The 26381-nt window shown below is 43.7% G+C and overlaps 2 protein-coding genes across 7 annotated transcripts in view; one reads left to right on the top strand and one right to left on the bottom strand.

The window, feature by feature from the left end:
• Nucleotides 1-22564, bottom strand: part of ANKRD45 (ankyrin repeat domain 45) — a 128526-nt gene extending 105962 nt beyond the window's left edge. The window contains exons 1-2 of one of the 2 annotated variants that reach the window (XM_073593215.1): nt 22443-22564; nt 17013-17307 (exon numbers count right to left, since the gene is read on the bottom strand). In XM_073593215.1, coding sequence (XP_073449316.1) covers nt 17013-17295 — 283 coding nt within the window. In that variant the 5' untranslated portion in view covers nt 17296-17307; nt 22443-22564. Of the gene's footprint in view, nt 1-17012; nt 17308-22420 lie in introns of both variants that reach the window. The other variant, XM_073593216.1, reaches the window with a different exon arrangement.
• Nucleotides 22517-26381, top strand: part of KLHL20 (kelch like family member 20) — a 151634-nt gene continuing 147769 nt past the window's right edge. For all 5 annotated transcript variants that reach the window (XM_073593211.1, XM_073593214.1, XM_073593213.1 and 2 more), the window contains exon 1: nt 22517-22676. The gene's annotated coding sequence lies outside the window, so the exon portion shown is untranslated. The remainder of the gene's footprint in view (nt 22677-26381) is intronic.

Genomic DNA, 26381 nt, shown 5'->3' with positions numbered 1-26381 from the left:
AATTGGTTATGATTTGAATAAAAATGAATAAAATAAAAGTCCAGTGAAAAAAGTGTCAAAAAGAAAATATGAAAAATAGGTAAAAAATCAACAATAAAATTCAATCCTAGATAGTGCAAAAAATCGCAAATTATAAAGTGACTTGTGCTTGTCCAAAGTGACTCGTGTCTGGATTTATCCACCGGTGTGCAGAAAATCAAGTGACTTCCACACTCCCCTTCAGTTCCCCACTCACCAGATTCTTGCACCCCTGCAGGGGTAAGACGCATGTAATGAGTGTACTGGCTGTATCCAGAGCAGGCACCTCCACCTTGGCTTGGCAAATACTGTGGTATCCTGGTCCCTCAGCCCCTCCTGGGGTGGATCTCTTTTGCTGTAATAATCGTTTCTTCCGTATCAAAAAACACAGGGTATCCTCATAAACCAATGAGAGGGGCACTCACAGTGAAAATCCAAATGGTTTGTGACTTGACTCAGTCAAGTATGAAGCTAGCGTGCCCTGGTTGCAAACCATGAGCTCTGGACCGGCGTGCGCTCCACAGACCGGAACTCTGCAACCAGAAGTGAGGTGAGTACGTACCAAGCTCCGCCTTACATGTTTTGTCACATGACGTCGTCTGAGTCGGTGCCATCTTGGTGCACCTCACGTCTACTACAGTGAACGGTGTGCAGGGTCCACCCCCCATAGGGGGGTTTAAAATACTGGAGATCACATAATCGCAGGCATAATCGCAGGTCCCCCCTGGTAAAAGCAAATTTTCTGCAATTTAATGCACCAATGTATACAGACATGTCAACTTTCCAAGGAGCATTTGGGGGGGGGGGGGGATATTGGGAGCTGATAACAATGTGGATCAACAACTTGTTTTTAACAATCACAATCCCCCCTTCCCAGGCCACCTTTGTAAACAAGTTCTAAGGCTTAAAATCTGAGTTCCAAGCTTCAGCCCGCTTTCAGTTGCTTCCCTTTCCCTGGAGGCTCCCATCAGCAGTATTTTGTTCTTTTTTTTTACATTTCCTATTTTCAATGGCTCAATTTCAACTATTAGAATATGAACAATACAAAAAACTTCCCACTTCCCACTTTAAATAGGAACAGGTTTTATAATGGTGTTCATTCATACAGACTGAAATCAAAACTACGTGTAGGCTTATTTCATTTGACTTGTAGCCAAAATACTTTACAACAATATTGTTGTAATATATTTATAAATGCAGTCTGCAACAGCTGTTTGCAGGTTTTATTCATACAAGAGACGCTGGCAGCATTTTTGATCACTGCCAGTCTGACAGTGTAGCTCTGTAGAATATACTGATAGAGCGCCTACAGAAGGACTCCCATACAGCAATGCCCACGATGGGTTACTTTTATCCATCCCTGGTGGTAAAAAGCAATTTTTATGCTACTGGGAGGTAAGAGCCCTGTGGTCTCAATAAATTGGACTTATGCCACGTACATACGGTCGGACTTTTCAGCTACAAAAGTCCGACAGCCCGTCCGACAGACTTTCGACTGACTTTTGGCGGACTTTCAACAGACTTTCTAACGACCGGACTTGCCTACACACGATCACACCAAAGTCCAACGGATTTATACGTGATGACGTACACCGGACTAAAATAAGGAAGTTGATAGCCAGTAGCCAATAGCTGCCCTAGCGTGGGTTTTTGTCCGTCAGACTAGCATACAAACGAGCGGATTTCTGGGTCCGGCGGAGTTACGACGTAAAGATATGTAGCAGGTTCCAAATCTAAAGTCGGTCAGATTTGCGACTGGTTAAGTCCGCTGAAGGTCCGGTGAAGCCCACACACGATCGGATTGTCCACCGGATTTGGTCCGTCGGCGTCCGTCGGACAAGTCCGGTCGAAAAGTCTGACCGTGTGTATGTGGCATTACTGTACATCTTGAGCTCCCTGTTATTTTTGAATCAGAAGAGTTTTGCTATATGTGGATGTTTGTGAGAAACCTTCAAGTTTTATCTGTGAAAATGGAGTACTGTCCGTGATACTTTTTTTTATTTGCACTAACATACAATTTTTCAGGACAAGCTTTCGGGGTATGTCCCCTTCTTCAAGGTCCAAGCAGTACTGATTCACAAATTTTTAAGCAGAATGTTAAAGAAGAAGAAAAAAAAAAAAAGAGAAAACCAAACACATACAAATCAATGGTAATAAAGATAGCAGCAGAGTTAGTGAGATAAGACAGAGGGAGAGCTAGGGGGGAATGCAGGGGGGGGGGATACTAAACACAGAGCGGTATCCCCCCCCCTGCATTCCCCCCTAGCTCTCCCTCTGTCTTATCTCACTAACTCTGCTGCTATCTTTATTACCATTGATTTGTATGTGTTTGGTTTTCTCTTTTTTTTTTTTTTTTCTTCTTTAACATTCTGCTTAAAAATTTGTGAATCAGTACTGCTTGGACCTTGAAGAAGGGGACATACCCCGAAAGCTTGTCCTGAAAAATTGTATGTTAGTGCAAATAAAAAAAGTATCACGGACAGTACTCAATTTTCTCTGTCACAATTGCACTAATACGGCTACAATCAAATCAAGTTTTATCTGTCATTGCAAAAACTGAAACCAGGGCTCCCTCTGGTGACTAGTCATATTATTTCTGAAATCAGTGGCGTCCCTGAATGGTGCTTTCTGCAGACTTCCCATTGATTATGAAGTGCATTAGATAGAATTGCTAAAATTCTCACTTGCAGGGTGTAAGTATGGCAGGTTCTCCATGAAAATCAATGAGTTATAGATAAAAACAATTATTATTTTTCTGCAAAATATTATTAGGATTCATATAGTGCCAGCAGTTTGTGCAGTGTTTTACAAAATAGGGGAGATAGTACAGTTATAATACAATTCAAGATAAGAGGGTTAGGAGACCCTGCTCAGGAGAGCTTACAATCTAAAGAAATGGCAAGTGATAGAAACAGAAATAACTGGTGGGCTGCGTTGTTTGAGAAAGTAAAATGCAGCTGTTAGGTAGAGGTGGATCTGAAGTGATCAGGGATTGCATAAAAGTTGACAGAGTAGGAGATAGCCATACAGGTTGGGGTAGGGAGCTCCAGGATGGAACGGCTAGGAGGATGGGAATGGCTCTGGAGAAGTCCTAGAGGTAAGCATGGGAGGAGGTGACAAGGAAGCTACAGAACAGAAGCTCTTTGGTGCAGTGAAGTTTGGTTGACATTCACGTATTTTGAGTTGAGGTTGGTGATGTAGGGTTAGAATTGTAGTTGTGAATTTGCTGGATGAACGGAAGCCATTTCAGGGATTGGCAGAGAGGGATAGAAGAAGTGGGAGGAGTGATAAGCTGAGTGAGTCTGCTTGAAGCATTCATAAGCTGAAGAGGGGATAGCTGGTGTGGAGGTAGACCAATGAGGAGGAAGATACAACAGTAAAGGCAAGAGATAACAAGTGAGTAGATTAGTAGCTTTGTGATATAGTTTGCTAAGAAGGGCCATATTTTGGAAATATTACGGAGGTGAAGGTGGCAAGATTTGAATAGAGATTGGACATGGAACCAGAAGGGGAGGTCAGAGGTAGAGAGAGGAAATAACATATGCTCAGATTAAGAAAGAATTTGTTTTAGGAAATGGCGTGGCATCCATATTCATATGTCAGTTGGTAAATTAGTGATGGGCATGGAGACTAACGGGGAGAACTGAGGAGTAGAGAGATAGATCTCGTGTCATCAGCATACAGATGGTATTGCAAACCATGAGAGGTTATCAATTGACCAAGGGAGGATTTGTAGATGCCGCGTACACAAGGTCGGACTTTTCGACCGGACTTGTCCGACGGACCAAATCCGGCGGACAATCAGATCGTGTGTGGGCTTCACCGGACCTTCAGCGGACTTTTCCAGTCGCAAATCTGACGGACTTTAGATTTGGAACATGCTTCAAATCTTTACGTCTTAACTCCACCGGACCCAGAAATCCGCTCGTCTGTATGCTAGTCCGACTGACAAAAACCCACGCTAGGGCAGCTATTGGCTACTGGCTATCAACTTCCTTATTTTAGTCCGGTGTACGTCATCACGTACGAATCCGTCGGACTTTGGTGTGATCGTGTGTAGGCAAGTCCGGTCGTTAGAAAGTCTGTAGAAAGTCCGCCAAAAGTCTGTCGAAAGTCTGTCAGATGGGCTGTCGGACTTTTGTAGCTGAAAAGTCCGACCGTCTGTACGCAGCATAACAGTTATGCCGCGTACACACGAGCGGACTTTACGGCAGACTTTGCCCGGCGGACTTTTCGACGTACTTTACGACGGACTTTCTGAATGAACAGACTTGCCTACACACAATCCACCAAAGTCTGTTGAATTCGTACGTGATGACGTACGACTGGACTAAAACAAGGAAGTTCATATCCAGTAGCCAATAGCTGCCCTAGCGTGGCTTTTTGTCCGTCGAACTAGCATACAGATGGCGGACTTTTCGACCGGACTCGATTTCAACGGATTAATTTAAAACATGTTTCAAATCTAAGTCCGTCCAACTTTTGAGAAAACAAAGTCCGCTGGAGCCCACACACATCGAATTGTCCGACCAAATCCCGTCCGACGGGAAAAGTCTGCCGTAAAGTCCGCTCGTGTGTACGCGGCATAAGAGTACTTATAGGGTATGTATGGTGTACTTATGGAGTACCAATGGAAAATATAAGTTGGGTCAGTGCCTGTGAAATGTGATGTTACAAAAGTGTGTGCATTTCAAAGCAACCAAGTTTATTCTTTCATGCACATGGATATAAACAAAATACGTATTCCTATTATGCAAAAATCTTACTGGCAGAAAGATCCTGTGTAAAAACGCATGTAATGCCACGTACACACGAGCTGACTTTTCAGCATCAAAGGTCCGACGGTCTTTCCGACGGACTTTCGATGGAGTTACGATGGACTTTCGAATGACCGGACTTGCCCACACACGAACAGACTAAAGTCGTTTGAAAGTCTGCTGGTTTGAACGTTATGACGTACGAAGGGACTAGCATAAGGAAGTTCATGGCCAGTAGCCAATAGCTGCCCTTGCGTCCTTTTTTGTCCGTCGGACTAGCATACAGACGAACTGATTTTTCGACAGTCTGTCGGAAAGATTTGAAACATGTTCCAAATCTAAAGTCCGTCTGATTTTCAACAGAAAAAGGTCAGATGAAACCCACACACGGTTGGACTGTCCGACGGATTTGTTCCGTTGGACCAGTCCGGTTGAAAAGTCCGGTCGCATGAACACGGCATAATGCTCCATAAAGTGCTTTACTTTACACAAGTTTAAATGCAGGAATGGGGTCGAGTCTGCAGCCAGACGGAGGGAGGAGCGGGATGTGGGCATGGTGTTGGTGCTGACGCTGCGCCTGGGATGCCCGGCATCTCCCCTCCCGTGATGCAGGCTTCGGCTCACATGCGGGTTATCCCCTAGCCCGTCGCAGACTCCTCGGCCCGCTGCCTTCGCTCCCCCCCCCCCCCCATCGGATACCTCCGCTCCAAGCGTAAGCCGTGGCTGGTACAGGCAGTGAGAACGGTGCGCTCCATTCGCCTGTATTGGACCGGCAACATCGAGCAGATCTCTGCCGTAGCAGTGAGTGCAACGAATCAAGCTCTGTGGGAGCTGGCTGGCCTGTGTGACCCCGCCAAACCTAGTGACAGAACACGGAGCTTGTGGGGTCCGGCGCTGGGCAGGCCGTCCCACAAGCCACCCATAAGAAACCTCAAGTCTGCGGCTGTCAGTGCCTGTTCTGGTATCGTGGAGGCTGCGGGACGGTATCAAGGTGCAGGCAAAAGCTCCAGAGGATGAGTGATTGGTAAGCCATTGATCTGCTTAAACCCATCTGAGGGGGTAAGTGACTTTTTAGATGTGTATGAACTATAAGATGCTACATGTTACTGCCACATCCACCCGGCTCAATGAATTAAGGAAAAGTGGTAATTAGCAATATCTTATTAGACTTTAAGCTGACCACAATAACTCTTTTGGTATCTATACATAAGGGTGACTGGAATTATAATGGAACTACAATGCACAATGGTCAGGCCATAACGCATGTCGCTTTTTACCTCATACTATTCAGCCTTCAGGGAACTGTAGTCATCGTAGACTCTGTGGCGATAGCCAGTGACTCACCATATATTACTCCTGTCAGGAATAAATTAACTGCCAGCCCTCCAATCCAATAAAAGAAAAAAAAAAACAAAAAACATACATTCACTGCAAACTCACAGCAAACACATATCTACTGAAAACTTATAGCACAGAAGAAAAAAAAAAAAAAAAAAAAAGCGGACATGGGAGCTTGATGTTAATAGTGCAATTGTTTAATAGTACGGACTGTTTGTTTGCTGTTTGTGTCTAGTGCACAGCCTGAACTTTCACAGTAGCAGACTCGGCCCCCCCCAGTAGAATACTTATTTATTTTTTACTACATATCTTTCCCATCCAGGATCGCTCACTGGCCAAAAGATCACTGGAGAGTGCACCTGGCCATAAGAGCGGGTTTGTTTGTGATGGTCACTGAGGGAGAGTTGAAGTGAGAGAAGAGGGGGAGACAAGCGGGAGGGGTCCGGTACCTGCTCTAACCTGTCCTAATCGCACTAGATAGGAAAGGGAAAAAAAAAATGAGAGGCAAATCAACGAAAGGGGCAACCGCCAACCCGCCTAGAACAAGCGTAAGCCCGGGTACCATTAGAAAATACATGGTACATGACAGCAGCAAAGAAAGCCTGGGAAAATCAACCGGGGCAAAAAGCAAAACTCCAGAATGCCCAACCAAAATTGGGACAAGAAGATAGTTGGCTGGGACCGATATCCACCCCACTGGTTGCGAGACAATGGGAGGTAAGCCTGCATCCCATTGTCTACCACTCCTGTGGTTAGTATTGAAGGGTAAATCCCCTTTTGTCTCAGATAAAAAAAGATGTCTAGACTAAACATAATCTCATATAATGTAAGAGGTCTAAATTCCCCCACCGAATGTGGGAACATTTTGGGTGAATTAAAACTCCTGAAAGCGGATGTTGTTCTGCTACAGGAGACGCACATCTTCCTGGGTAAGAGACAGAGCATTTATTACCGAGAATACCCGACTTGGTTTTATGGAGATTCTCCGATCAGGGGTGCAAAAGGAGTGGCGATCGGATTCGCCATGCACGTATCGTTTAAGTTGGAAGAGAGATTGGTCGACCCAGAGGGGCGATTTCTGTTTCTAAGAGGTAAACTAAATGGGTCAGTTTGCTCATTAGCAAATGTATACAGCCCAAATAAAAACTCAAGCAGATATTTACTGGGAATCCTCGCAAAGTTTGAGGAATTCAGGCAATGCCTGAAGGAATTCAGGCTATAATAGCAGGAGACTTCAACTTGTGTTTGGAACCAGGTAAAGATTGAACATCGCGTGCGCGGGGGACTGGTGGGATGTGGCTGAACAAATTAAAAAAGTCAACTTGTAGATGCTTGGCGGACGCAACACTACGATCTAAGAGACTACACTTTCTACTCCCCCGTACATGCGACGTACTCTAGATTGGACTTCTTCCTCGTAGAGCATTGTCTCCTGGAGGAGGTCGAGGGCACAGATATTGGTACGATGACCTTCTCTGATCACGTGCCTATAAGTCTACAGCTGAAAATAGGCAAGCGTAAAAACTGGGTTAAAAGCTGGAGACTTGATGAGGATCTCATCCACGATAGAATAATTGATAAACGAAGCAAAGAGGAGCTGGAACTTTACTTTAAAACGAACGTACCGGGTGAAACGTCAGAAGCCATAGTTTGGGAGGCCCACAAAGCTTATATAAGAGGGATTTTTATGATGGTGGGATCTGAGGTTAAGAGAAGAAAGGAGAAAGACAAAGTAGTTCTTAAACAAGAAATCCATAACCTTGAAAAACTACATAAGAAAACGGGGGATAAGGAGGTCTTAATGAGTCTACTAAGGAGGAGAGAGGCCATGCAGGCTTTAATTGAACAAGAACACTGAAAAATGTATAACCTTGTAAAAAAAGAAAGATATATAGGTGGCAATAGACCTGGGAGATTTCTCGCTATGGCCCTGAGGAAGAAGAAAACCTCCAACTGTATTAATAAAATAAAAACAAAGGCAGGTGACATTAGATTCAAAGATAAAGAGGTTGCGGAAATTTTCCGTGATTATTATGGGGAGTTGTACACTGTCAATAAAAATGACACCCGGGAAGGGAGGGAACAAGAACGTGAGAAAATTAAAAGTTATTTAAAAGATAGTGGTATGATCAAAATCACGGAAACCGCCCAACACATTTTAGAGGCCCCCATAACGGAGGAAGAAGTAAGACGCGCCCTTAAGGAAACGCCAGTGGGCAAGAGCCCTGGCCCTGATGGGCTGATAGTTCTCTACTATAAAAAATACCAGGATTACTTAATCCCCAATATGTGTTCTTACATGAATGAAATTGGGGATAAAGGGGAAATGAGGAGAGAAGCACTGGAGGCTAATATAGCTATTATTCTCAAAGAGGACAAAGACAGCACACAGTGTTCCAGCTATAGACCCATCTCTCTTTTAAACGTCGACACGAAATTATTCGCCAAAGTGTTTGCGGAAAGACTGAAACTAATTATTAAAAAGATCATACATCCTGACCAGGTCGGGTTTATTCCGGGAAGAGAGGGACGTGATAATAGTATTAAAACACTCTCAGTAACACAGAAAATTAAAGCGAGTGGAGCCCCAGGTCTACTCCTGTCTATAGACGCTGAAAATTCGTTCGACAGAGTAGACTGGGGCTTCATGACGTGTACCCTTGAGGAGATAGGAATTAGGGAAAGAGCCCTTAGATGGATTAAGGCACTATACTCTCGACCTACAGCGAGAGTGAGGATTAATGTATTACTCTCTGAGCCATTTGAAATGTTAAATGGCACGAGACAGGGGTGTCCACTTTCCCCGCTGCTCTTCGTATTGGCTCTTGAACCCCTCCTTTCTAGGATTAGGCTAAACCCGGACATCAGCGGGTTAAAGACCGGCAAAGACGAGTATAAACTGGCTGCCTTTGCGGATGATATCCTGCTTTATGTCACGCGCCCGAGGATTTCCCTTCCGAATATTATTTCTACATTAACAGAATATGGGAAGCTCTCTAATTTTAAGGTTAACCTGACTAAATCGGAAACGTTAGATATCAATGGTGGCAAACTCAGAGATAATGCATACCAAAAATGTTTCCCATTTATTTGGGGGAAAAAAGAACTTAAATATTTAGGGGTCAAAATAACCACAATAAAAGAGGCTCTATTCCAGGCGAATTTTATGTCCCTTCTTAATGAAATAAAGCAAGAGCTAAACAGAATAACACGTGGACAGTTATCCTGGCCAGGTAGAATTAGTATATATAAAATGGTAATACTACCTAAAATGACATACAAAATGCAGATGCTTCCAGTGGCACTCCCACAGGCATACCTCAGGAGTCTATGCACGATGTTCCTAAAATTTATTTGGAGAGGAAAAAAACCCTGCTTAAACTTCGCACAGCTAACTAAAGAAAAGGGCAAGGGAGGGTGGGGAGCACCAGATATTAGTAAGTATTATGAGGCAATTGCCTTGGCACGTGTAATAGATTGGGTGAAAAACAATAAAGAAAAACACTGGGTAAAAATGGAAAATATAATTAGTGACAGTAAGTTAAATAAGATAGTATGGATCCCACCCCACTTAAGAAAACTTAGTACTGAAACACAGCACATTACTAGACACGCACTTAAAATATGGGACTCACTGCATAAAAGGGAGGGATGGGGGTTTAATTCACCCCTAATTTGACTTAAGGATTCAGAATACTTTGCACCAGGGAAGGAGGAGTGGTTTGGAAAGTGGATACTGGAGGAAAATGCTCAACTAAAGGATGTAATGAACCAGGATAAAATATGTACATTCCAGGAACTTAAAGATAGGGAAAATTTGCTAGTTATAGACCCATGGCGGTACAACCAATTGTGCCACTTTATAGACTCACTCCCACAGCCAATTAGATCGGTGGACAAACTACGCCCACTGGAGAAAATTTGTATGGAAAAAAAAAAGGAAGGAGGAAGGGGGGGTTCTCTAAGATCTATAAAGTATTAACGGAGTTGGGGAATACGGATGTCCCACCATATATTAGGAAGTGGGAGAAGGAGTTGGATTATAAAATCATAGATCCAGAAGCGTGGCAGATACTGAGGAGAGTGAGCGCCACGTTGGTTAACTGTAAAATACTGGAGCTGAATTTCAAGTGTCTAGGCGAGAATGTACATGACACCTGATCGAGTACATAAATGTCAGAAGGAAACTTCACAATTTTGTTGGAGGGGATGCAAAGAAACAGGGTCAATGGCGCATATTTGGTGGCACTGCCCGGAAATTAGAAAATTTTGGGAGGAAGGGAAATAATCAAAGGGATTACCAACATTGATATCCCGGATGACCCCTGGGAATGCCTATTCCATAAGAGCGAAATGTCCATAAAGACATATCTGAAAACGCTAATACCACAGCTCACTGACGCGGCTAAGAGCCTCATACCTATGTATTGGTATAAGAAAGGAAGACCTATGATGAGAGATTGGTTTAACAAAATCAATGAAATCTATAGCCTAGAATACCTTAGGTTCAGTGAAGGGACGAAAATGGAGGCCTTCGAGAAGAAGTGGAGGGAATGGGCGGAGTTTAAAGACTCTCTAAGAGCGGCCGAGATATGGGGTTCTTAGCTCAGGGTTGAGGAATCGGCCAGATTGTGGTAAATGGTCTAGGGGTGACGAGGGGTCATTCGGGAAGATAGGAGGAGAAAAGATAAGGAGGGGTAGAGGGGGATGAAATAAAGGAGGGGTGGTTGGGTAAGGGGAGGGGGTTGGGAGGGGGCGGGAGGGGGGGGGTGCTTTTGGCTGGAAAAATAAAATAAGAGTGCATCTCAGCACACTAAGGGTATTTCTTGTGATGTAACTGTTTTGTAAAATATTGATAAAAGCTGCCACTATGATGTGAAGAAGTGAAGGGATAATGTTTGAATTCTAAAAATGAAACATGACTCCCGGAGAAATATCTCGTTGATGTGGCAAAAAAAAAAAAAAAAAAAAGTTTAAATGCAGGAATATCAAAAAACATTCACAAATGTAAATTTCTCCTTCCATTCTCCTAGCTCAGTTTTCAATTCCAGCCAGATTACTAAGCACAACGCAGCAGTGTGCATGGTCCCATAATATACAATACTGATGCGTTTAGATTTGTAGAAAAAAGTAGGCTTTATAGATTCAAATGCAGCATTTTTTACACCAGAGAATGTTTTTTTTCTACTGTAATAAACGACTGTATTGTCCTACAGTACTAAAGCTGAATTGTTACGTAGGCCATAGATTATGCGATTTTCGGTGGAAGGAAAGAAAGATTGCTCAATTCCCCCATCAACACTGTGTTGATGGGTGAATAATCCCCCCTCCCCTTCCCCACAGAGTTACTGTGTTCTGCTAGCTGTCAGCAGTAATTGCATGTAAAAAAATCGGACAGGCTGGTTGTAGCCAAGTCGATCGATGGATCAACTTGGGTACAACCAGCCTGCCCATAGTCAAAGGATGAGAGCATTTAATGGGACTTTTGAGTTACCAATTCATACTTGAATAGAAGTGTTTTTTCTGTTTAAAAACATGGTTTATTGTCCATTTAAAATAAATGTAAACTCTAACCAAATTACATTTAATTTGCTAAATCGATGTATTGCCATGATTTTACAGTATTACTAAAGTCCAAACATTTTTTTACCTTAATGCATTCTTTGCATTAAGGTAAAAAAACACCCCACTTCCCGTCCTCAGCCCCCTCCCTAAATACCTACCTGGCTCGCTGTTTCCACCTCCAGTAATTTTCCCCTCACTTCCTGGTCTCACAGGAGAAGCTGAGGACAATGGAGCCATAGGCTCTTGCTGCCATCAGTCAGACTCCTGTAAGAAGGGAGTGTGGGCGTGACTTAAGGGGGCTGTGTGTGTTTATGGACGCACAAAGCTCTTCACGGGACTCCATGTGAGCACACACAGGTGCCTCCTCAGCGCTTGGCTTGCTACAGGAGGCACCCAATGGAGGGGAGGAGCCTACAGAGTCAGTGGGCACTGTGAGGAGGAAAGTGGTGTTTCTGTGCTATATTGTTGCACAGAGCAGGTAAGTGTTAAAGTGGTATATACATATACCACTGCATATACAGTACCTGATATCTGACCATTAAAGTAGAACTTAAGGCAAAAGTTTTTTGTTGGAGTGGAGAGGGATTAGAACACATGTCAGTTTTTATTGCTGTCTGTGCCCCCGTTAGGGAGATTCACCTTATTTGTCCTGTTTACCATTGTCATTGAAAGTAAAAAAATCCCAAATTTTGAGTTGTCCCCAGAAAAGTAATAAAGGGGAAATCTTCCATTGGGGACACTAGTTCTCATAATTTGGATTCCCATAATTTGCAGGGATTTCCACTCATTTCCTGTTTTGGCTATGGGACAGGAAGTGAAGGGAAATCTCCCAACTGGACACGGATGGCAAAAAAATGTAAAATTGTATCATATACTTATCATATTTCTCTTTCCTGATGCCAATCCATGGCAGTATACATGTGATATAGCTCTGCCCCTATATCCACCCACAGGACCTGTTTGAATCTACAAAAGGAAAGCAAGAGCAACCTCCCACATTCTCCTCTTTGTTCTCAAGATCTACCCTCCAAGCTCGTGATGTTGCTATAAGTCCCTACCTGCTGACCGAGTCGGAGTCCGTCTGGGTTCAGCCTCTCCAAGACGCAGTCCCCACATCTTAGGTTACTAAATGCACCAACAAGGTGGGGAGCCCCTTCTGGTTGTTTTTTGGGGCTGAGGAGTTCTCTAACTAGAGACGTCAGAACCTCATGTGGTGCACCTGAGCTGGTGTTTGGTTACTGGAGTCCATGCTGCATTTATTTCTCTGCACACCTGAGCTGAATCCTGGTGCTGGAGTTAGTGCTGTCTTTTCTTTTCTCCCACAGGTTTGTGCTATCCCTTTTTGTTTTTCCTCCCTTGTCTCTACTTTCATTAGCCTTCATCACTTTTCCTTTGTGGGAGCGATTTTGTTTTTTCTTTTGTCTGCAGTTTTTTCCTTTCAGCTGTGGCTTTTCCTGTGACCAGCGTGTGTGCACAGTCCGGTCACTGTGCAAAGGGCCTTGTGTGGTGGCCATCTTTGTTATAGCATGTCCAGGCTCTCGCATGTGTGAGGTGGGTTTTGAACTAGAAACATCTTCTGTTTTGCCTTGCTTATGCTGCGGGTGAATGGGGGGAGAAGGAAGGTGATGTTGGCACATGTCTAAGATCTGTTTGCTTCTTTCTCTGAGTCTATTTTATGCTGCCATGTTGGCATCAGAAAATAAACTTTTTGAAAGGGCTCTGCAGTGCCAAACAGGAAAAACTGCAAAAATCTTGCCAGAGTGGAGACAGGCTTTTTACCATCTGGGTGAAAAGATCCTGGTGTCTGGGGGATTAATATGAATCGGTGGATCCCCTGAAAGTCCAGCCATTGCCATTAGGTATCTGATTGTACTGTCTGACTGCTGTTTATTTGGTTGTCAAAGCTATTTGGTAAGAGGCTGTGTGTGATAACTGTCGGCAGAGGATCTCTCTGGTTAACGTGGAGCACTCCTTTCAAGCTGATATTTATTTTGTCATCTCTGGACACCCTATGAGGACTTTTAACTGGACTTATATAAGATCTCTTAAATGTTTACACATTTTAGACTCACTTTGGTGTGAAGTTTTTTTATTTATCCATATAATATTATATTTTGATTATATGTTATGTTTAGCACTGCACTTATCTACCTGAATTGCTTTTAATTTGTTGCCTAAGTGCAGGTATTATTTGGTACTTTTTGGATTAAAAAATAATCTGACAGGGATTATGACCCTCCCTTATTTTATCCAAAGTAATAAAAAAAAAAAAGTTTTGCCTTTAGTTCTTCTCTATTACACGTTGCTAGTCAGTAGCACACCACTGTGCGCCAATGTCATGATACCTAATTTCAGCAGCGGGTGTCACTGCAGCTGAAGCTTGTTATTGCTATAACAGAGTTCAATCAGAATTCCAGTTAGACCCCTTTCACACTGGGGCGCTTTGCAGGCGCTACAGCGCTAAAAATAGCGCCTGCAAAGCGCCCTGAAAGAGTCGCTCCTCACTCTCCAGTGTGAAAGCCCATAGGGCTTTCACACTGGAGCGGTGCGCTGGCAGGACGGTTAAAAAAAGTCCTGCTAACAGCATCTTTGGAGCTGTGAAGGAGCGGTGGGTATACCGCTCTTTCACCGCTCCTGCCCATTGAAATGAATGGGGCAACGCGGCTATACCTCCGGCAAGGCGCCGCTGCAGCAGAGCTTTGCAGAGGTTTTAACCCTTTCTCGGCCGCGGAGCTAAAAATATCGCAGTTTTACCGCCGGCGCCCGCACCGCCCCAGTGTGAAAGGGTTCTTAGGTGTACTTTAACTTGTAGACTGTGTCTGAAAAGTTCTGAATACAATAAGAATGTATTAAGCTTTCCTGAAGCCTTCAGCTGAAGGGCACTTTAGCACTAAGCAGCGAGAATTGCGGTGAAGAATTTATCCCCAGGCACACAGAATGTGTCAACAGTTGCACCTAGCATCAGCGGTGTTGACAGATCTGTACCCTGTACAAGTCAATGACTAATGCTGCTGCTGTTCGCATGTAACCAATCACTCGAGATCAAAAACTCTGACTGGTTCAGTACACAGTGAGGTTGATTTACTAAAACCAAACAGTGCAAAATCTGGTGCAGCTGTGCATGGTAGCCAATCAGCTTCTAACTTCAGCTTGTTCAATTTAAGTGACATTAAAGCTTCATTTTTTTTTTTTTTTTATAATTAAAATAACAAACGTGGTATACTTACCTGTTCTGTGCAATGGTTTTGCCTTGATCCTCTTCTTCTGGGGTCCCTCACCGGCACTTCAGGCTCCTCCTCTTTGGCAAGTGCCCCCATGGAAAGCCGCTTTCCATGGGGGCACCTGTATGTGCTCACCCCCGAGCCAGCTTGCCTGTGTCTATTGACACAAAGCGGACGGCTTGGCCCTGCCCCCCCCCCCCGTTCATTTGGCACAGCATTCGAGTGGCTCCCGCTGCTATCAATCTGCCTAGGGAGGAGGGAGACAGCAGAAAGAGCCGCTGCTCTTATGCACATCGCTAGGTCGGATCGAGCTCAGGTAAGTATATGGTGGGCTGGGGGGATTTTGCAGAAGGTTTTTTTACCGTAATGCATAGAATGCATTAATGGGATTGTAAACCCTTGTGTTTTTTCACCTTAATGCATCATATGCATTAAGGTAAAAAAACACCTGGCAGTCAGCGGCCCCCCTGCCCCCCCCCCCCCCCCGTTTTACCTGAGTCCCTTCATCTCCTCGGCTAGGACACGCTGTCCCTCTCTCCATGGGGTCCCAGCTCTTGACTGGATAGTTTGATAGCAGTGCAGCCATTGGCTCCCACTGCTGTCAATCAAATCCAATGACGCAGGCGCCGGGGGGGGGGGGGGGGGGTTGGGCGGGGCGGGTCCGAGTTCGGCATTCGTGTCTGTGGACGCAAATGCTGGACTCGGGAGCACGCCCGCAAGGTAACCTCCTTGGGAGAGCGCTTCTCCAAGGGGGTTATCTGATGCGGGGAGGAGCCACGAGAGCTGTCGGGGAACCCCAGAAGAGCAGGTTCGGGGCCATTCTGTGCAAAACGAGCTGCACAGTGGAGGTAAGTATGACATGTTTGTTATTTTAAAAAACAAAAAAACGGTCCTTTACAATCACTTTGAGGTGGCTTTAGAACCACTTTAAGCTTTGACAAAAAAAAAAAAACTGGAAGAGGATCGGTTTCTGTACAGAGCTGCACCAGATTTTGCACTCCCCATTTTTAGTAAATCAACCCCAGAGTGTTTGCATCCACGGACGTGGTTATTACAGCAACTGTGCAAGGAACCAGCTACACAGTACTTACATGAATGATGAGAGTCCCTGTGTGCTGATAGCTGCTCTGTTCCTTGAAATCTTCATTCCCCCACACCTGTGATCTTCCTGTACTACAGGTGTCAATATGAGTAGCTCCACCTGTCATAGACACTTGTCAAAAGTGTCACTTTGCCCATCCTTTCCAACCTCCTACTCTATTCATGGAAGCTGTTCTATAAATTCCCACAATGAAAAGCGTTCTATAAATGACGGACAGGCAGATGACTGAAAGGTCCGTCTCCTCCATTCATAGAATGCTTTTGATTGAGGGAACTAATAGTACAGCTTCTATGAATGAAGCAGGGGGTCTAAAAGGGCGGGCATAGTTGGCACATTTGATGAGTGCCGGTGACAGGTGGAGCCACTCATATTAACCCCTGCAGCACCGGATCACATCTGCAGGGGTATCTGGGGGCAGAAGAATGAAGATTGCAGGGAAGAGAGCAGTCACCAGCACATGGGACTCTTGTCATTCATGTATGTATTGTACCTGGTGCCAATTTAAAAAAATAAAATAAATCACTAAATTTCAGCTTTAAAGTGGAATAAACTCCCATGTATGATGTTTACCGTTTAGGAGATATTTACTTTAGATGCAGCTGGTGATGTCACCGGCGCATGTGCTCTGAAGGTAAGGGCATACCCGTGCCGTTCCTTCAGAGCCCTGCCGTAAACAGCAACTCTTGTGTGACAGCACGCCGCTGGAGGGCTTTGTTTTCATGTAAGTTTGTCATAATGTGCTAATATGCGATGCATACTAGCACATTATAACTTAAACTGCCTGGGGCTCAATTTTTTTTTTTTATGTGGTTTACTACTGCTTTAACTTGTGTCTAAAACCATTTAATGTACCTTAAAAGGCCCACAAATACATGGTTTTAATATACTGGATGATGGTACATTTCAATGGGAAGGGGGGGATTCATGGACATGATACAGATTTCATCTATGAAATAATCAAAACAAGTCTAAGATGAATATATGTTAAAATAAAGGAAAAAAATACTGTACCTCGAGTTGTTTGTTGATTAATATTTGCTCCATACTTTACTAAAGCTCTTACAATCTCAGTACGACCAAGAATACAGGCTAAAAACAGAGGGCTTCTCCCTAGTTGATCTTCCTCTAGGAGCAGTTTGCTGCCTTGCTCATGATGAACCTCAGCTAGATCTTCAAATATGGACTGGAGGCCTTCGATGTTCCCTTCCAAAGTGTACAGAAGTACTGGATTCTCTGTAAAAGCAGGTTTTAATGTTTCCATCCTCAGTCCTTCAGTATCTCTGGCGAATGTCATAGAGGCCTTTCACTAATGGAAGAGATATTAGATGTTATCATAATAAAACAATTTACAAAACTTATTTTGATAATTAGGTGTTCTTTAACCACTTCAATTACAGACACTTTCACCCCCTTCCTGCACAGGCTTTCAGCGCTGTCATACTTTAAATGATAATTGTGTGGTCATGCAATACTGTACCCATATGAAATTTTTTATTTTATTTTTATCATTTTTTTTCACACAAATAAAGCTTTATTTTGGTGGTATTTAATTACCACTAGTTTTTTTTTTGCTAAATAAATGAAAAAAGACCAAACATTTTGAAAAAACAAAAAACACTTTTTTATTTGTTTCTGTTATAAAATATTGCAAATAAATAATCTTTCTTCATAAGTTTAGGCCAAAATGTATTCTGCTACATTTCTTTGATGACAATAATCCAAATCAGTATATTATTTAGTCTGTGTGAAAGTATAAATGATAGAGTCCACAAGCTAGCTACTTATATATATATTTGAAAATTGATCAGTCCTAATGTACTGACGGCCTCTCTCATTTCTTGAGGCCCTGAAATGTCAGGACAGTACAAATACCCTCCAAATGACCCCTTTTTGGAAAGAAGACATTCCAAGGTATTTAGTATGAGACATGGAGAGTTTTTCAAAGTTGTAATTTTTTGTCACTTTTTTTGGAAAATGAAGACATTTGGGTTTTTTTTTTCCACTGTTTTTTTTATTACTTTTATTTTCCTTTTTTAACAATTTTTTTTACATACTGTGACCAGAGCAATACAGTGATACCATAGTACCGCTGTACTACTCTGGGTAGGTGATCAGTCTTTTTTTTTTTTAAAACACTATGATTATAATAATATTAAACTCTATTTTATATAGTGCCTTTAAAGGTAGCTTTTCAAAAGCCCTTTACAAAGAAAATACAAGAAATTCACAGGATAAAAACAAAGGAAAAAAAAGGGACAATTATGTAAAAGCTTGTCTAATAAAAAAATGGTTAGATTTGATTTAAATGAGTTTAAAATCACTACTATAAACTACCATTTTTTCTGAATGAAATCCATTCATTCAGTGTGTACTATTGTGATTAGCTGTGAATTGCTACAGCAAATCACATGGTACAGATGGGCTGTGATTGGCCCTGTCTGTACCATGTGATCACTGTGATCAATCACAAAGATCAATACAATAGTACACAATAGCATGAATGGAAGCCATCCATTGTGTACAATTGTAATGTGATTTGTTGCGATTGGTCACAGCGATCACATGCTACTGTCAGTGGCCCGCTACACAGAATGTGACAGATCGCACCAGAGTGCGGCCCGATTCTTGAAGGATGTCATAAGACGTTCACCCAGAACAGGAAGGCTCCCACTCAGCTGTCATTTTAGACAAGGCCGGGCGGGAAGCAGTTAAAATCCCATCTAAACGTTCAGCTTAAAAAATTCCCAGAGCATCAAAAGGAAAGGTGCAAAGTGTTATAGTTGTTTTATTTTTAAAAGCAGCCACATCCTAAATATAAAGCCTTATCCCCGGCAGCTTCTGCAGAATAGAAACCTTAAGCCTCGTACACACGGTACGAAAATCAGAAGGGGATTGTCTGTTGACAGGCTGTTGTCCAAACTTCTTACCGTTAGTACGCTCCTTTCAACAATTGTTTTCCAATTTTCAGCCAACAAATGTTGGTTGACAAGCTAATAAATTTTTTTCAAACGACGGCTCCACGTCACATTTTCGTATGGTCATACACAAATCCGTCACACAAAAGTCAAAAGTACAAACATGCATGCTCGGAATCAATGCTCACCAAACACGAAATTGGCAGAAGGGGCCCAAAGGGTGGCGCTCAAGAGCTGAGATTCCTCGTAGTACGTCACTACGTTCGGGTTTGTAGCACGACAATTTGTGTACTGGTAGTATGCAAGACAAGATCCTGGCACACAGCCTTTTGACAAAAATCAGACGCTCGGTGGTCCAACAATCGTACCGTGTGTACGAGGCTTTGCTCTCTATGTGGAAGCAGTGGTCTGTCTGCAGAGGTCTGATGCGCCCCCTGCTGAGTCCCCGGGATATGCACTCGCTTGTGGTGCATTTGTCCACTGAGGAGGTGTCACATCGCCTCTTCCATGCTCTGAAAAGCGATCTGAATGTGGATCACGCTTCAGAGGTGCACACATATAAATCTACCCTTAAAGAGGGAGGGGGAGGACAAAGGACAACATGACTTATACTTCACAGTGAAGGTCTCTCCAGATATGTTGTAGTGCATAGATCTCCCATTGACTTGGTAAATATTTCTCCCGCTCATTCCCACCTAATACACAAGACACTTTGGGGGGGGGGGATTTTACTAAAACTGGAGAATGCAAAATCTGGTGTAGTGTGCATGGTAGCTTGTTCTATGCATCCTATGCATTAAGGTAAAAAAACACCTGTCAGTGGACGGCCCCCAGCCACCCCCCCTTCTACTTACCTGAACCCTCGAACTTGTCCCACGGGGACACGCCGTCTCTCTGCTAGGGGGTTCTTGGAAGTTGATTGGATAGATTGATAGCAGCACAGCCATTGGCTCCCGCTGCTGTTAATCAAATCCAATGATGCGGCCGCCGGTGGGCAGGGCCGAATGAATGACTCGGGAGCACGCCCACAAGGTAACTCCCCGGGAGAACGCTTCCCCTAGGGGGTTATCTGATGCAGGGAGGAGCTGAGACAGCCGCCGAGGGACCCCAGAAGATCAGGTTTGGGGCCACTCTGTGCAAAACCACCTGCACAATGGAGGTAAGTATAAAATGTTTGTTTAAAAAAAAAAAAAATAACCTTTAGTATCACTTTAAGCTTTGACAAAAAAAATGGCTCTGCTTAGTTTCTATGCACAGCTGCACCAGATTTTGAACTTTCCAGTTTTAGTAAATCATCCCCTATATCCCTTATACACAGCACACTCCATTCTCCCTATACACACAGCACACAGCATCCTCCCTATACACACAGCACACAGCATCCTCCCTATACACACAGCACACAGCATCCTCCCTATACACACAGCACACTCCATCCTCCCTATACACACAGCACACTCCATCCTCCCTATACACACAGCACACTCCATCCTCCCTATACACACAGCACACAGCATCCTCCCTATACACACAGCACACAGCATCCTCCCTATACACACAGCACACAGCATCTTCCCTATACACACAGCACACTCCATCCTCCCTATACACACAGCACACAGCATCCTCCCTATACACACAGCACACAGCATCCTCCCTATACACACAGCACACAGCATCCTCCCTATACACACAGCACACTCCATTCTCCCTATACACACAGCACACAGCATCCTCCCTATACACACAGCACACTCCATCCTCCCTATACACACAGCACACTCCATCCTCCCTATACACACAGCACACAGCATCCTCCCTATACACACAGCACACAGCATCCTCCCTATACACACAGCACACTCCATCCTCCCTATACACACAGCACACTCCATCCTCCCTATACACACAGCACACTCCATCCTCCCTATACACACAGCACACTCCATCCTCCCTATACACACAGCACACAGCATCCTCCCTATACACACAGCACACAGCATCCTCCCTATACACACAGCACACTCCATCCTCCCTATACACACAGCACACAGCATCCTCCCTATACACACAGCACACAGCATCCTCCATATACACACAGCACACAGCATCCTCCATATACACACAGCACACGCCATCCTCCATATACACACAGCACACGCCATCCTCCATATACACACAGCACACGCCATCCTCCATATACACACAGCACACGCCATCCTCCCTATACACACAGCACACGCCATCCTCCATATACACACAGCACACTCCATCCTCCCTATACACACAGCACACGCCATCCTCCCTATACACACAGCACACGCCATCCTCCCTATAAACACAGCACACTCCATCCTCCCTATAAACACAGCACACTCCATCCTCCTCATACACACAGCACACTCCATCCTCCTCATACACACAGCACACTCCATCCTCCTTATATACACAGCACACTCCATCCTCCTTATACACAGCACACTCCATCCTCCTCATACACACAGCACACTCCATCCTCCTTATACACAGCACACTCCATCCTCCTTATATACACAGCACACTCCATCCTCCTTATACACAGCACACTCCATCCTCCTCATACACACAGCACACTCCATCCTCCTTATACACACAGCACACTCCATCCTCCCTATACACACAGCACACTCCATCCTCCTCATACACACAGCACACTCCATCCTCCCTATACACACAGCACACTCCATCCTCCTTATATACACAGCACACTCCATCCTCCTTATATACACAGCACACTCCATCCTCCTCATACACACAGCACACTCCATCCTCCTTATACACACAGCACACTCCTTCCTCCCTATACACACAGCACACTCCATCCTCCTTATATACACACAGCACACTCCATCCTCCTCATACACACAGCACACTCCATCCTCCTTATATACACAGCACACTCCATCCTCCTTATACACAGCACACTCCATCCTCCTTATACACAGCACACTCCATCCTCCTTATACACAGCACACTCCATCCTCCTCATACACACAGCACACTCCATCCTCCTCATACACACAGCACACTCCATCCTCCTCATACACACAGCACACTCCATCCTCCTTATACACACAGCACACTCCTTCCTCCCTATACACACAGCACACTCCATCCTCCTTATATACACACAGCACACTCCATCCTCCTCATACACACAGCACACTCCATCCTCCTTATATACACAGCACACTCCATCCTCCTTATACACAGCACACTCCATCCTCCTTATACACAGCACACTCCATCCTCCTCATACACACAGCACACTCCATCCTCCTCATACACACAGCACACTCCATCCTCCTCATACACACAGCACACTCCATCCTCCTTATACACAGCACACTCCATCCTCCCTATACACAGCACACTCCATCCTCCTTATACACAGCACACTCCATCCTCCCTATACACAGCACACTCTATTTCTTCACACACGGAGCACACCCCCCATCCTGGCACCTTTCGGCTTCTTTTAACCTGCCTTGTCCTCCAGCACAGTGAATGGGGAAGAGCCCGGGAGACGCGTTGCCATGGTAGCATTCTCAGCCGGAAGTGCGTTCCAAGCCTCGCTATGGGACCGGCTGTAGGATGTTCTCACCGGTGACACAGCTGCTGCTCCGTCAGGGGAGAGGAAGACTGAGGCGGCGGACTACTTCCGCTTGGCTTTCCAAGGAAGACAGAAGAGCTCCTGTGCCCGGTACTAAGGGGGAGACAGGTGAGGAGAGGAGCTCAGCATGGTGGGGAAGCTTGGCTCATTCCTGTGTGAGGAGCAGGGAGTGTAGGGAATGTTAGTGTGTGGTCCCCTGTGTATTCCTGGGGGGGGGGAGGGTGTGACTGGTGGTGTAAGGGAGCACCCAACTTTCTGTGGGGGGCTCTGAAGACACCCCGTGATATTCCCCTGTCTGTGCAGACCATGGGGGGAGGGGGGGCTCACTCACACCCGGGTGGGAATTCTCTGTTCAGATCCATAATGCAGCACAGAGGATAACACTTCTGCCTTGCTTCAAATCCCAACTTGGACCCAATGGCCTCTTTGTCATGGGCCTGGCTGGTAATCCATAGAGGATGGTGCTTTTATCAGCAGCTGGTCCATGGGGTTCATGCAATCAGGAGGGGATATGGTACCTTCCATAGGCCTGTTTATACAGAGATATTACACTGCAATCATGTCCATTGGTTGCGGTTGCAGCACAGCACCATTCACCTGTATAGGGTGCAGTGAAAGACGGTGTCACCTGCCAAATATAACGTGCCCATTTTTTTCTCTCCCTGCACTGTGGCAATACAGCGGGTAAAATAATAATTGAGCATGTCACCATTTTTCTAGGTAGATATATTTCTAAATGTGCTATTGACATGACATTTTCACCACATGTCAGGAGCAATAATGCATACAAAGAAACCAAAACAAAAAAGTTCAGAAATTAGGTTCTGTGTAATAAAATGGAATGACACGTGGAAAAAGTTTTGAACACATGAAGAAAGGAAGGTGCAAAACGGCACGGAAAGTAGGGCTGAAACAACTAATCGATAACTAATCGATTATGAAATTAATCGATTACTATTTTCATAATCGATTAATCGGCCAGTAACATAATGGTGTTAAAAAAAAAACCATTATGTTAATAAACGTCTTAGACCTGTTTCACACCTATGTGTTTTTTGGTGCTTTTTGCAGAAACGCACTGCAGTTCGTTTACATGGTTTCCTATGGGACACGTTCATATCTATGCATTTTTCAGCCACTGCGTATTTGGAAAGGGTCAGGGACGTTTGTTTTTTTTTTTAAAGCAAAACAGTGCTTTTTTGGTTCAATATACTTCAATGGAGAAGCTGCAGAAAAGCATGTAATGCGTTTTTGCAGCAATTTGTGTTTTTTAATCCGCCCAAAAACAAATTCTCCAAAAAAAAAAATGCAACAACGCAAATCGCAGCAAAATCACATGTGCAAAAATCAAAACGCACAGCAAAAAGCACTGCAGAAACGGATCAAAAGCAAAATGCATAGGTGTATACCAAGCCTTATGCTGGCCACACCGATCAATTTTCAGGTGAGAATATTCAGACGAAAAATCTTTGTACATTCGCTGAATGAAAGAATGTTTGAAATTTTCACTTGTTTATAACATTCTGTTTTTAAAAAAATTGTAATTTCTGAACGAAAACCACATACACTGTCACAACCACAAAATTCCTTTCACCAAGAAGTTTTCTATTACTGTATTTATCGATTTGACCCCACTAACGATTATAAAATCAAACGAACGTTCTTAAAATGACATTTTGTTTTTGAAGGAAGACATTGTTTTTTAAATAAAAAAAAAAAAAAAAAAAAAAAATCGATCTCTGAGTATGATGATATTTACCAGATTCACCCTTTAATAGTATATCTCCTCTAATAGTATATACTGTATATCTCTTCTGTCTGTTATTCTCAGAGTGGATTAGAGCTTTTGCTCCCTAACCATAAAGTTGGTAATTTATATTTACCACTGCATTGAGATATTTAAGAATAAATTTCCTTTTTTTTTTTAAACTTTACATATTAAACTAAATTACACATCACACTTTTTTTTTTTAAGATTATTAACCGAATAATCGATTAATCGAAACAATAATCGGCCAACTAATCGATTATGAAAATAATCGTTAGTTGCAGCCCTAATGGAAAGCCAAGACACCAGCTGAACTCTATCAGTAATTAGAAAGCAATCCTATCCCTTGTCAGTGAAAATTTAATATCAGCTGGTTCAGTCTCAGCTGATGGCCTATAAAATTTTGTCTCATTACCAAAGTTGTCACACAAGAAACATCTCATGTTGGGTAAAAGCAAAGAGCTTTACCAAGACCTTTGCAACCTTATTGTTGCAAAACATACTGAGGGCGTTAGTTACAGAATGATGGCATTCTGTAGAAGAATTTCTAAACTTCTGAATGTTCCAGTGAGTGCTGTTGGGACAATGATCCGGAAGTGGAAAGAACATAAATTCACCAAAAACTGGCCTTGACCAGGTGATCCTCACAAGATTTATAACAGAGGAGTGAAAATAATAAACAGAAGAGTTGTCCAAGAGCCAAGAAGAGCACTTGTGGAGAGCTTCAGAAAGACCTGGAATTAGCAGGTACAATTGTTTCAAAGAAAACAAATAAGTAATGCACTCAACTGCCATGGCCTGTATGCACGCTCACCTCACAAGAAAGACTCCATTGCAGAAGCTCATTTAACCACTTGCCGACCGCCGCATGTACATAAACGTCCCCTTTTTTAGGGCCGGATATCATTGTTATGGCAGCAGCTAGCTGCCAGAACCCCGGTATCCCCGTGTTCGGTCAGCTACTAGATAAAAGTGGTCTCTGCGTCAAATTCGCCACAAGATCACTTTTATCGGAGGCGGGAGAGGGGTCCCCCCTCCCGCCGCTATCCGGTGCCCTCCGCCGCTTACCTGGGCCGGCGGAGGCGATCGCGTCTGTCCCCTGGGCTGACATGGAGACGAATGAGGGGAAGATGGCTCCCACCCGTCTCCATGACACTGCAGGGCGGAAGCGACGTCAAAACGTCACTTCCGCCCATACCTCTTAAAGGCACATTTTTTCAATGTCATTTTTTCAAATGACAATTTTTTTTTTCTTTTTTTTGCATTTAAGTCCAAATATGAGATCTTAGGACTTTTTGACCCCAGATCTCATATTTAAGAGCACCTGTCTTGCTTTTTTTCTATGACAAGGGATGTTTACATCCCTTGTCATAGGAAAAAAAGTGAATCAATTTTTTTTTAAAAAAAAGTGTAAAAATAAATAAAATCACGTAAAGTAAATAAAAAAAAAAAAAAAATGTTTAAAACGCCCCGTCCCAATGAGTTTGCGCGCAGAAGCGAACGCATACGTGAGTAGCGCCCGCATATGAAAATGGTGGTCAAACCACACATGTGAGGTATCGCCGCGATCAGTAGAGTGAGAGCAATAATTCTAGCCCTAGACTTCCTCTGTAACGCAAAACATGCAACCTGTAGAATTTTTAAAACGTCGCCTATGGAGATTTTTGAGGGTAAAAGTTTGACGCCATTCCACGAGCGGGCGCAGTTTTGAAGCGTGACATGTTGGGTATCAATTTACTCGGCGTAACATTATCTTTTACAATATAAAAATAAATTGGGCTAACTTTACTGTTGTCTTATTTTTTTATTCAAAAAAAGTGATTTTTTTTTTCCCCAAAAAAGGGCGCTTGTAAGACCGATGCGCAAATACGGTGTGAAAAAAAGTATTGCAATGACCACCATTTTATTCTCTAGGGTGTTAGAAAAAAAACATTTATAATGTTTGGGGGTTCTAAGTAATTTTCTAGCAAAAAAAAACTGTTTTAAACATCTAAACACCAAAATCTCAAAACAAGGCTGGTCTTTAAGGCCCCTTTCACACGATC

The sequence above is a fragment of the Aquarana catesbeiana genome, linkage group LG07, assembly GCF_042186555.1.
Source record: "Aquarana catesbeiana isolate 2022-GZ linkage group LG07, ASM4218655v1, whole genome shotgun sequence".
Lineage (NCBI taxonomy): Eukaryota > Metazoa > Chordata > Amphibia > Anura > Ranidae > Aquarana > Aquarana catesbeiana.
This window is presented reverse-complemented; position numbering and strand designations above follow the sequence as displayed.